Here is a 13389-nt window from a genome sequence, read left to right as displayed (position 1 = left end):
TAGAAAGCAGTAAGTCCCCAAGACCTCAAAGCCCAACCTAGCTGAAAAGAGATCAGAATAAAATATAGATCACAAACCTCAGAGGCAGGAGGGAAAGATGTGACCATCTGCATACCGACGTGTGAAAATTTGCTAACACAAAGGCAGCTAAAACGCAGAGGAAACGCCGCAGATTATCAAGCAACTTGTGCCAACCCCTGTGATCCTTGCAAAGTTTCTCAGAATTCGGGAAGACAGCCAACTGTGGCTTGCAAGTTTCTGTACCTCCAAGGGAGGCGGCAAAGCAAGCACTAGAAAGCTGGTTTGTTCCTTAAGACTTGGAAGCAACACGCTGGTGTCCTGGCCTCTGTTATCACACTGTTTGACATCTTTTTTGTTACTCTTCTCCAAACACGTGATTCGCCTTTGTAACTTTGGATTTTAAAAATCATTGAAAAAGACTAGTATCACAAAAAGTTAAAAAAATGAAAAATAAAACGACTAGCATCTTGTGCCACATAGCATTTTCTCCTCATCTTGTAAAGTTCTCTTCTAACCCATGCCTACAGTTGATGGACTATGAGAAGAACTGGAACAAACAAAAAAAAACTTTTTACAAAAGTTCAGTTGAACTTTGGGTTTTAGTCAGGTAAATAGTTTAAGAGGAAGAGATACAACCTAGGCATTCACTATGATACACTGAGTCACCCCATACCAGAGAGTCACTATTACTGTACCCTGAAGCTTCAAAAATGTATAGCAAAATATTCATATGGCCTAAACAGAAGGTTTTTGTGAAGTCCCTTAGGGCTCAAGGATTTTTTTTTTTTATCACTTTTTAGAGATCTCGCAGGCGAGGCAGCTTTATCTCAGCAGCAAACAGTAACGCCCAAAAATGGTTAGGAAAGGAACCACTGGACATTATGGTGAAAAATGCCTTTACCAATATCTACCTAGAAGAGACAAATTCTCATCCAAATATCACTTTCTAGGTCGCCAGAGAAGAATTTTCATTACAGTGTAGGAAGATATAAACCTTGGCAGAGCAAAACAACACAACAAAAACAAAAACAAAGAAACAAAAAACAAAACAAAACAAAAACAACAACAACAAAAAAAAAAACATTGTAGAAGAGGTGCCTGATGCCCCAAACATGGTTTTATCTCCCATTTCAATGATAGCATCATTATTATAAAGATGAGAGTAAGTTTCTAGAAAGATCTAACAGTTCAAATGCATGCTGGAGTATGTCCAGTGGAACCAATGAATGCAGTATTGTTAAATATTATACAGAAAGCAAACTGGCTAGAAAATAAATGTCCAGGATGTAAATGTAATCAGTTTAAATAGCACACCCAGGCTATACCTGTTATTTTGACATTCCCAACAAAAGAGGTAAGTAAAAAACAAGCTTCCATTGTGGAGGAAGAATGAGCTGAATAACCAAGAGGGCCTGAGTTGTGACTCAAGCCTCACAAAGGTAGTCCTTTCCACCATGCAGTATCTCTAGCCTTCCATTGAACCATGTTCTGGTGGCAACTTCTGGGCTCAAATAACAATGTCTTTAAAGAAGTCTGTTTTTGAAAACAGCACCTTCCCTATAGCTGAAAGCCTTTAGGGTAAGGTTTGGAGGGAATAGGTGAAGCAGTAAAGATGTGACCCTGGGAAGTACTGTTGATACCTATGCTTATACTATACACCTTATTACGTACCTACAACTTACAGGTGAGCCTCCACTTTCTTAAGAGTAAAAGAAGGTCCCCCCCCCAAAAAAAGAGTAAAAGAAGGTCAAAGAACTTAAAAGACTGCTTATTGTAGGATTAACAAAACACCCAGAGATCACTTTAAAAAGACTGTAAAGGCTATTTACTTAAGAGGATGAAGCTTGCAGTTACTAACCAACTATGTGAATATTAAAATTCCAGGAACCGGGTCAGCAGCATAGAACTAGGCAATGGCCTCAACATAATTCAAGTGTAAATGTGTTATTTTCACCTTGTTCCAGCAAGAAAGTTTCTGGCTCTATGGAAGACGCATAAGCAATTCTGATCTGAGGTCACCCCTATACAAAGGGACAGGGTGAATTATGGCCCACTGGCAGAGAGTGCTTGGCGCTGAAAACACTGTTCCTTAGCATGCATGGAGAGGACTGCAGGTGGCCAGGGAGGTTGTCAGGTGGCACGTCTGCCCACTAGTGAGGGCCACTCAAGGAGTCCCCGGAGACTGCCGTCTATAAGATAAGCCATTCGTCCTTTGGAATTGTTGATCTGCCGTCACGGCTGTAAAACTAGCAAACCATCTCTCCCTTTGAGGCAGAGCACAACAGTCACTTGGGAACTTTCTTGGAACTTCTGATGCTTGTCTCTAAATCTCCCTTCTTCCCTCCCCAAAGCTGTAGATTCGAAGCTGCTGTGCACTACAAAGATTGGGTGCTGCTATAAATTTAACAGGTGACCTGTAATTATTCCTAAAATATATTCCTAAAACATAAAAAAAAATTATTCCTAAAACCTAAAAAGACTTACCAGAAATTAGCAATATGTTCGAAGCATAATGTCTAACTTTCAGTATATTTAAGAAAGACCACACCAAATACTTCATTTTTTAATGGCTTCACTGTATTATTCATGTGTATTATTGTTTGTGTATAATAAAAATTGATTTTTGAAAAAAATTTTAGGGGGAGGGAGGGGACAAGGAGGGGAGAGGGAGACAGTGAGAGAATGAATTTTCATCTAACAGTGTGAAGCCTGACTCAGGGCTCCATCTCACAACCCTAAGACCATGACTTGAGCCAAAATCAAGAGTCCGTTGGAAACTTAACCGACTGAGTAACCCAGGCTCCCTGACTTGTGAAATTTTTTTTTTAAGATTTTATTTCTTTATTTGACAGAGAGAGCGAGAGACACAAGCAGGCAGAGCAGCAGAGGGAGTGGGAGAAGCAGGCTCCCCACTGAGCAGGGAGCTCGATTCCCACGACCCTGGGATCATGACCTGAGCCGAAGGTAGTCGCCCATTCAACCGAGCCACGCAGGTGCCCCAGATTTGTGAAATTTTAATATGCCTTTGGGTAGTACCAACTAGGAGTGCCACTATAAGAGGGACTGGAAGAATATCAGAATCTATGACACAAGGCTTCCCAAAACGCACAGCATGCGACAATAATGAGGTTCCTCAGAAAACCTCTGGGCAGCAGGGAAAGGCTGCTCCTGAATCCTGCCTCCCGGGCAGTGCTATTCCTTTTTCTTTCTTTCTTTTTTTAAAAGATTGATTTATTTTAGAGCAGGAGTGAGCGCACATGAGTGGGAAGGGAAGAGGGAGAGAGAATCTCAAGCAGACCCCAAGAAGAGATGGGGCCCAACGTGGCACTCGATCTCACAACCCTGGGATCATGACCTGAGCTGAAACTAAGAGTCGGATGCTTAACCCACTGCACTGCCCAGGTGCCCCTGGGCGATGCTATTCTAATATATTTCTTACCTCTTCACAATCAGTAATATCGCAAGGCACTCAAGAATATGAGGTGAGATAATTGTTAAACCCGTGACAACTTCTCTCCATGTAGGCCAAAAATAGATAAGGGAAATTAAGCGTTTGGCCATGATCCCAAGTGGGTGCTTCTGCTTCTAAGGCTTAACTCTAAGAGGCAAGAAACCAGGATATCTTGGTTCTAATTGCCTTCTACCGATTAGCCTGTGTGTGTCTTGGAGAAGTCCGAGAACTGATGTTTTCCTAGGCAACTCAAGGAGAGCTTGACTGAGTAATCTAAAAAGATACAGGGGAATCGGGGCCAGATTTCGAGCAATAAAACAGGAAATGTGGTTTTGGATGTTGTATCATTTGCCACCTGTTTCAGCCTGGACCCAAACAAACAAACAAACAAACTGTTTAAGGGTGGGAAAGAGATCCCTTGTTTGAGGATAAGGAGTAATTTACAAGCCAATGCACATGAGAAAATAATGTATTCGGGACGAAATTTATTCATAGGCTTCTAAGTAGAAAAGGAAGAATAAATAAAGGAAACACAAGTCACCAAGAACAAAGAAAGGCTCCCGTGCCTTCGGGGTGCTAATTTCGGTATACTAAAAGGTACATTAGCTTTTTTGGGGCTTTAAGGATGCCCATTTAAACCACCACAGTGTCAATTTGTTTAATGGGAAGCTTTACCTATGAAAAAATGAATGCCTTCTCAAACGTGCCTGTGACCCAAGGGAAATGGTTTATTCTTCTGATAAAACAGAATGAACTCTATGCCATGGCAGTCAGGGTACAAACAACCTCAAGTTAAAACAGTTTAGGATTAACCACCATTAAGAACAATTTAAAAAATTAATGAACCACTTAGAATTACAAATTTTACTTGTACGAAGGATTTTTACTAGAAAATGAAACACACGCAGAGATAGAAAACCACTTGAAAGAATTTTTATTAGAGCGGACACATTCAAAATGTATGACTTCTCAAAAATGAGCACTAAACCTCATACTGAAGGTCATACCACCCCCAGACCAAACATTTTTTTGTTTTGTTTTTTACCAAACAGGACAAACAGTAATTTGAGGCTCTGTTCAAGTACAAAATTGAAAATAGCAGTGAGATATTTCCAAAGCACACACAGGGGGTATTGAGAACAATTAGAAGAATTTTACAGCCAACATTAAAAATACCTGGCAAGCTTTGAACAGGAAAAATGCTTTTAGTTAAATCATGAAACGGCACAGTGGTTGTAGCATTAAGTGACTGTTGCTCAGTGGAACACAGCAGATTAGTCCCGACGAGGACTGGGTAATCAAATGTGCACAAAGACTCGATTCTCCTGACTGCAATGCATTTCACTTTACTTCGCATTATAAAAGGCGTATGTGTACGCAAATGTGTTCATACATTTCTAAGTCTCTTCTTATTCTATCTTGTAAACTCAGACACGATGTAAAACCTTCTAAACACCAACAAAGAGAAAACAATTATAGCATTAGGTAAGGGCAGGAAATTGGCAGAACCCAACAGAGAACACAGAGGACTCTGGAAGGTTGTAAGTTCAAGGGCATCTGCACATGTTAGCACTACTATTGGTGGACTGGTGACCATGGATGGGCAGGAATAATCTTACAGTGTGAGTATTCTAAGATGGCCTGCTTCTATTCTTGTTTGGCTTCCAGAGGGAGGCAAGCAGGTACAGTTCTTCGTTGGGCGCGGGGCACAGTTAGCTTTCAAAAAAAAAAAAAAAAAAAAAAGGAATAAAGGGAAAGAGCAAGGAAATGGATAGAAATATAAATGGGTCAAACCAAAAGAAATTATCGGTGATGAGAACATTCTTCCATTAAGATTGCACAGGGCTTCCTCATCATTCTCAATGCAACTCTCAAAAGACACCTCCAACAGAAGAGTTTTAAAGCACCACATATATTCAGAAGGAAGAAATTGCTCTAGATGTCAGGATTAGTCTTTCAAACCTCATCTTTGATCCTAAAAATGGTGGGTAAGAGGAAAAGGTGGGGTTCTCCTAATAGCTGCAAGCTTTTCTTAGAAGGCAATGTACCAGAATGATGTCAGGACAGTGATTTTATGGATTTAGAATCCAATTCAGTCCAGTGTGCACCTGAGTGTCACTGTAACTTTTCATAATATTGAGCAACAATGTGATATGGTATCAAAGAATGAAATACTGTGAATAAGGGGAGGTTCATTCATGCATATGATTAATTAAATTAGATTTTATTTATCTGAGAGAGAGAGAACACAAGCAGTGGGGGAGGGGGTAAGAGGGAAAGAGAGAAGCAGTCTCTCCTCTCAGCAGGGAGTCTGAGACATGGGGCTCGATCCCAGGACCCAGAGATCACAACCTGAGCTGAAGATAGACATTTAACTGATTGTGCTACCCAGGTGTCCCCATTCATGTATTTTAAAGGTGACATTCTTCTAAGATGGCTGGAATTTTAAAAACACACAGAAAATAAAAAGTGTTGGTGAGGATGTGAAGATATTGGAACTCCCATACACTGCTGGTAAAAATGCAAAATCACTCATTGTTCAGCCTCTGTGGAAAACAGTCTGGTGGTTCATCAAAAAGCTAAACAAGGAATTATCATGAGCCAGCAAGTTTACTCTTACATGTATACCCCAAAAGAACGGAGACAGGTGTTCAAAAAACTTCTGCACTGATGTTTAGAGCAGCACTATCTACAGTGGAGTCAAAAAGTGGAAGCCACTCAAATATCTACCAACAGATGCGTGGATAAACCAAGTGTGGTCTGTCTACCCGGTGGAATACTATTCAGGCGTAAAAAGGAATCAACTACTGATGCACGCGACCCAACAGGAAGGAACCTGATCAACATTATGCTAAGCGAGAGAAGCCAGACACAAAAGGTCACACACTGTAGGATTCCATTTATATAAAATATTCAGAATAGGTAAATCCATAGAAACAGAAAGCAAGTTGGTACTTGTCAGGAGCTGGAAGGAAGGCAGACTGGGGAGTGACCACTTAATGGTTATGAAGTTTCCTTTTGAGGTGAAGAAAATGCTACAGAACAGGATGGTTTTGGTGGTATCACGTGTGAATGTACTAAACGCCACTGAATCGTTTTTAAAATTATTAATTTTATGTTATGTGAATTGCACCACAGTAAAAAAAAAAAAGTACCAACTTATAGCAAGTCATGAGGCAAAACTATTAATACAGTTGATGTCTCCATTCAACCATATTTACTTGAGTCCCTACTATGCACAATACTGTAGATAAAGTGACGAATAAAAAAAAATTGACACCATTCCTGCCCACAAGGAGCTTGGAATGTAGTGGGGGAAACCAGATATTAACCACTATCCAAATACTTACACAGATCAGCCAAGTAGCAGGAATGATGGCTGTGCTGCGTGGGAGAGCTGACCCAGCCAGGGCCACGTGACCACCAGCACACGACAAGGCTGATCAGATAGACTGCTCCTTCAGTCCCTGCTCTAACAGCTTCCCACTGATCTTAAAACTGAAAATGAAAATCCTTCCACTGACCTTGTTGAGCTCCAAGCCTCTCTGCCTTGTTTTCTCTGTTCTAGCGCCCTGGCCTTCCTTCCTGCTCCGGGCCTCCCAGCCCACATCGAATACCCTTCCCTCGCTCCTGTACCTTCTTAACCTGCAGTCACCCGTCAGACCTCTCAACTGTCACTTTGTCCTAAAAGCCTTCCCTGACGGCAACTCCAATGAAGAGACCTTTTCTCCAAAAATCTATGTCTGCTACAGAGGATTTACAATGAACAAAGCCAAAAGAAAATCTCAACTCAGCTTTTCAAAAAGCCCTAACTCCCAAGTCTCCCCCAAATTCTCCTCCAACATCCTGCCGAAGAAATCCTTTGTGAATTCCTTGACTTTGCAGAAAGTGCGTTTTCTTAAATCTTCTGATTAGTTTCAATAAAAACAAGGCCGTGATTGTGACAATAAGAACTTTGTACAGTCTACTGACACAAGCTCATTAAACATAATTTAATGTGACTGGTTATTGTGATGCTTTGTTAACTGATTTATATACGCTTCAGTCAATTTGATGCAGAGCAGTATTCAGATTCATCAATTCCAGATGATTAAACAGTTGATTAAAAATGGTGGTTATGGTCATTTCTGTTTAAAAAAAAAAAAAAGTCAGGCATCAGGCCAGGAATATAATCCTCAATGTAATGTTTCTGTAAAGAAAATCAGATTAGACTTATATTACTTTGACTTCCATGAATATGACCTGCCATAATGTACAAGGACAAGTTGTAAAGGGTTTTCAGGAGGGCCCATCATAGCTAGTATGTGCTGTGGAACAGAGGCTAGGTCCAAGACAAACACAATTCAAATCAGCCTGCCACGCACTGTTCTCTTTTCAAATCTACCTCATTTAATAATCATACACTGGGGCAGGGTGTGTTCTGCAGTATTGATTTCTCTGCAGGAAGAGCACAGAGAAGTATCACTAACATACTGTAAGTTCTACACAAAAAAGATTCTGCTAAAGCTGTCAAAGTACATTTATACAATATTATCCCTGTGCTTCCGGGAAGTGAAAATTAACTGCATTTTAAAAATAACATCTCAATGACTAACATATTATTTATATAGTACTTGATATAATAATCTGTAATGAAGCTTGCATAAAGGGTTTACTAATAAATAAGTAAACAACAGGGATGCCTGGGTGGCTCAGTGGGCTAAGCTGCTGCCTTTGGCTCAGGTCATGATCTTGGAGTCCTGGGATCAAGCCCCACATCGGGCTCTCTGCTCGGCGAGGAGCCTGCTTCCTCCTCTCTGCCTGCTGCTCTGCCTACTTGTGATCTCCCTCTCTCTGTCAAATAAATAAATAAAATCTTTAAAAATAAATAAGTAAGTAAGTAAACAACAGCTTGTAACCAGCACCACTATTTCTTGGATCATCACTTCCAGTCTTAAAGAACACTACTGAGAAATCCCCACAAAATCCAGATACCCTACTCCAAGTGAAAACCAGGGCTAGCTAGCTCTTTTTTTCTTTTTCAGAGTTTTCAGATTATATGGCTATTGGTACAATGGGCTGGGAAAGAAATCTATTTGTTCCAATGAAACTTTAAATAAGAAGATGAAAGCCCAACATTCAAGGGCAGCACAGCCATACGGAAAATCTCTCCTTTCAATCAATACTAAAAAAAAAAAAAAAAACAACCTAGTGAATTTTCTCCCTTTAGTTTTTGCTATTCCTATGCTGAGACTACAGTGGATCTTTTGTAGAAAACTCAAACACACGAGTGGTAGATTTCAAAAATTTTTAGCCATTCTGATAGCAGAAAAAGCAAAAGGCAAAAAGCCAAAAACAAAACAAAACAAAACAAAACGGTTAAATGCTCTGGAGCTGACAAATAATGGAACCTAGTAAGATACATATATTTGGCGGGGGGAGGGGGGTAAGTGGCAATTTCCCCAGGGGTGCCTGGGTGGTTCAGTTGATTCAGCATCTGCCTTGGGCTTGATCATGATCTCAGCATCCTGGAATCAGCCCTGCATTAGGCTCTGCGCTCAGCAGGGAATCTGCTTCTCGTGGGGTGGGGGGGGCCTTCTCCTGATTATGCTCAAACAAACAAAGTGGTAATTTCCCTAAGGAAAATCCTTCTCTCTTCCTATTTCCCCTAGCTAACTCTATTTCTGAGACTGGGAAATCTCAGGTTATAACTCAAAGAAGATGAGCCCAAGGCTCCCTAGGTCCCCACATAGCTTGCCTTGCCCAAAATACATGAGCACGTCTGAAATCCCATACGCTCTTCCTGACCCCTCCAAGGTTACTAATCTTACCCCTGCCACCCTGCTAGTCAACCATTTGCCACCATGGGAGGTCATCAGTCAGCAAGCAGGGGCAGACTGGAGTTCACCCCACCCCAATCATACAGCTCCTTTGTCCCCTGTATGTTACCTCTCATTGACCTCTTAGCTGGGGTTACACCTCAATTCCTGACAAATAATCTCACAGGATTGACCAGAAAACAGAAGCAGGACGTAAGAGAAGGAAGCATGTAAATCCACATGTGGCACACTGCTAAGTAAACACAGAAGCAGGAAGGAAGAATAAGGTTGGCTGAAATGCAGACGCTGACTAGGGCCAGACAGAGTTAGTCCAGGAAGATTTCCAGATTAATGCAAGTCACAGCCTTGGGGAATTTTGGCATCTTTTAATCCAGACTATGATTAAATTCATTTTTGAACCTATTATATACCTCACATGTGCCACGCTCCAAAACTAGAATCTGGATACCATGACAAGAGGATTTTCTTTTTAGTCACATACTGTGCTTGGTTTCAGGGCTTCTCTAACACAAGCCTGACTTTCCCATCCATTCCAACTACATTTTCTACTGGTAATCTGGGAAAAGGCGGCTCTGTTCCTACCAAACTGGTCTACCTCCTCATTCTCTCTCTTATTATTTCAGTTTCTTCCCAACTGCTATTCCCCTGGACGGAAATCACCCTCCTGAGTCTCCCTGAAAGTCAACTGAAGGTTCAACTGTGCCAAACTCGGCGGTCTAATCAAGATACCCTGTGACATATGGAGGGCTGTGGGTACATAAAATTGGCAAACCTTTACATACTGGCTTCCCCCTCAAGGTGATTACCCGCTGGTTCTTGGAGCTCTTTGTCTTATTCTGCTAGTATACATTTGTGATTTGCTTCCTCAATAAGGAAAAGCAACACCTAAGTGTGTTATAGAGATGAAGAATTCTGTAAATGGATAGAAAAATAGATGGACAGAGTGACAGGAGGATTACAAACAGGCATGGTTCATCATTTAAACAGCCTGGCCCCAAAATCAGTATATCATTTAGAGCCATTTGAGATCACCAAGGATCACCAAGTTAGGAACTGAGATAAGAAAATAATGTGATCAAGGCTAGAGTCTCAAAGTTTAACTCTCTCCTAAGTATATTCTTTTTTTTTTTAAGATTTTATTTATTTACTTGACAGAGAGAGACCACAAGTACGCAGAGAGGCAGGCAGAGTGAGAGGGGGAAGCAGGCTCCCCGCTGAGCAGCGAGCATGATGTGGGGCTTGGGATCATGACCTGAGCTGACCTGAGCTGAAGGCAGAGGCTTAACCCACTGAGCCACCAAGGTGCCCCTATATTGGAGAATTTTTGAAGTATCTTCTAATGGGACTATTTTTGATATTCAAAAATCAGAGGGCACTTTGACACTCTCCACTGTAATGACCTTCTTTGAGAGCGCCTGGCAATTACCAAGTGGTTTCAAAGTAGTATTACAAGAGATGAGGAAGGAAGATGTGCATACTGGCTGGGTGTGCACAGTTCCAGAGCCAGGTATCTGGGTTCAAATCCTAGTTCTGCCCCGTACTAGATTAAGTGACCTTGGGCAAATTTCTTAATCACATTTTATCTCAGTTTCCCTATCTGTATAAAATGGAATGATGCTGTTAATTTATGAGACAACTAAGTGCCTTCAAACACTACTCAAATGTTAGTTGCTATTATTTCTTTTATTTTATTTTGTTTTTAAAGATTTTAGTTTTTTACTTGACAAAGGACACAGCGAGAGAGACGGAACACAAACCCAGGGAGTGGGAGAGGGAGAAGCAGGCTTTCCGCTGAGCAGGAAGCCAACCGTGGAGCTCCATTCCAGGACCCTGGGATCCTGACCTGAGCCGAAAGCAGACACTTAACGACTGAGCCACCCAGGCGCCCCTAGGTGCTGTTACTATAGCAGAGGGAAATAGCAAATTCCTTTGCTGCCATGAACCAGTTGCTTTCAACACAGATAAAACATGTCAACGTAACAAAGATGTAATCCTAATACAAATACCTGAAATGTATCTGCAGGGTTATTGTGCAATGCAGTGGCACAGATGAAATCAATGGGAAAGTCTTCATAACCAGAATAAAAAGAGAGATACAATCTTTGTAAAATGCCAGCAGAGAGAAAGAAAGCATGCTTATAAAACCAAAGTGATCACGGATATTTAAGTGACCTATGCCACACTGACCAGATAACACCTAATTAGCATATAAGCATAAAGCAGAATAGTACATTTTGACTTTACTTAGGATTTCAATGGAACTAGAAGACCTGCATGTGATTCAAAATGCTTGCAAAAAGAATTAAAACCAACTGCAAAAGGCTCCTCAAAGGTTATGGTAAATGACTCAGCTTCCGGTTGGAATTCAGGGAGTATCAGGGAGTGGAGGGCTCTGGCTTAAGCACTAGGTTAAAAGCAGAAATAAACAGCAAGTGTAATTAAACGTACACAGCTATGAAACGGCACACGGCTCTGCATCACCTGCAGTGCGGGGAAGGCTGGGCGCTGAGAGGGAGAGGAAGGCACAAACACAGAAAACCTCCGATCTCGTCCTGATGCTCCTAACTAAAGGGCAGGAGGAGGTGGTTGGGAGCAGCTAGCTGCTGTGGACAAAGAGAGGGCCACAGGTTTAGATGCGGAAACAGCTGGCCTCAGACATTCACCTTCTCCCACTGCTCCTTCACAATAAATGAAATAATACGTGCAGAGGGGGAGATCCCCTGAACCAAAGGTCTATCCTTTTCTAAAATTGGAACAAATATTTGAAGAGATCAAAAGAGCTAGGCACCGTGATTACCATCACTTTTTTTTTTTTTTTAAGATTTTTATTTATTTATTTATTTGACAGAGATCACAAGAAGGCAGAGAGGCAGGCAGAGAAGCAGGCAGGGGCGGGGGAAGCAGGCTCCCTGCTGAGCAGAGAGCCTGATGCGGGGCTCGATCCCAAGACCCTGAGATCATGACCTCAGCCGAAGGCAGAGGCTTTAACCCACTGAGCCACCCAGGCGCCCCAATAACCATCATTTCTATGCTAACCTTTTGCTCTTAAGAGATTTCGAGAATCTGGGGCGCCTATGTGGCCCAGTCAGTTAAGCATCTGACTCTTCGTTTCGGCTCAGGGCATGATTTCATGGGTGGGGGCTGAAGCCCAGAGTCGGGCTCTGTGCAGGGCATGGAGCCTGCTTAAAATCCTCTCCAAACCCTCTCCTTCTTTTTAAAAAAAAAAAAAAAAAAGTGAGCTTTAGATAAATCACCATAAATATTTCTGCTTTTTCATTAATGTGTTTAACAGTTAATCTTTACAAATCTTTGAAAACATTTTTAAAACATGCTTATGCTTGTCAAATAGGCTGTCCCATTGATTTTTGATGTTTGAATGGATTTGCTCTGGGAATAATTAAGTTGAAGAAACTCCCACAGCAAGAGGGAAGTTGGGGCCACCACAGACTGCTCAGTCTGTTGTGTGATAATCTCGATCTTACAAATTTCAGTATGAATCTTCTCATTTTAATGTGATCTTTAAAAGTAAGTTTGTCTTAAACATGTCTATTTAAAGGTTTATAGTAACAGGAGAACATATCACTTGACCTCAGCCTCTAGCTGTTAGCTGGTCTATAACAAACCGGGCAAAGATTAGCTTTCTTAAACAGTACCCCCTACCCCCAGAATTCCTCAACAGCTAAACTGTCAGATTTTGGGGTATCGGTGGCTATAAATCTCAGTAATAATCAACACTGGACTTGGTTTAGTAGACTGAAGTCCATCTGATAATCAGGATTAAAGAGCTAATCAAAACTGGCTTGTGCATGTTGGAAGTAAAGCTGGGTTTAGGAATTGTCGGTGGTGTACTGCAATCCCCCAAGAACGTCTAAGGTTTACTTTTGCCACCGTTCTTTCTTTTTTCTTTATAAATAAATAGATAGATAGATAATTTATTTAAATGAATAAACACCCAACCACCCAATTCCTACAGTGAAAACAGGATTTGGGCTCTGATGGCGACCATAAAATACTATGAAGAAATTCCTTCATTTACTCCCATAATAATCATTTGTTGAAAAAAACAAACAAAAAAAACAGATTTATAACTATGTGAGG

At 41.2% G+C, this 13389-nt stretch overlaps 1 protein-coding gene across 7 annotated transcripts in view; it reads right to left on the bottom strand.

The window, feature by feature from the left end:
• Positions 1-13389, bottom strand: part of ATP11C (ATPase phospholipid transporting 11C) — a 182779-nt gene that overhangs the window by 107622 nt on the left and 61768 nt on the right. For 4 of the 7 annotated variants that reach the window (XM_004773633.3, XM_004773630.3, XM_004773628.3 and 1 more), the window contains exon 1: positions 78-153. The exons of 2 other annotated variants lie outside the window; for them this stretch is intronic. In XM_004773633.3, the coding sequence (XP_004773690.1) occupies positions 78-113 (36 nt within the window). In that variant the 5' untranslated portion in view covers positions 114-153. Of the gene's footprint in view, positions 1-77; positions 154-13389 lie in introns of those variants that run through there. One more of the 7 variants, XM_004773632.3, reaches the window with a different exon arrangement.

This window comes from Mustela putorius, unplaced genomic scaffold (genome assembly GCF_011764305.1).
Source record: "Mustela putorius furo isolate JIRA1106 unplaced genomic scaffold, ASM1176430v1.1 tig00003899_pilon_pilon_pilon, whole genome shotgun sequence".
NCBI classification, from domain to species: domain Eukaryota; kingdom Metazoa; phylum Chordata; class Mammalia; order Carnivora; family Mustelidae; genus Mustela; species Mustela putorius.
The sequence above is the reverse complement of the archived record's forward strand: the minus strand, read 5'-3'. Positions and strand labels throughout refer to the sequence as shown.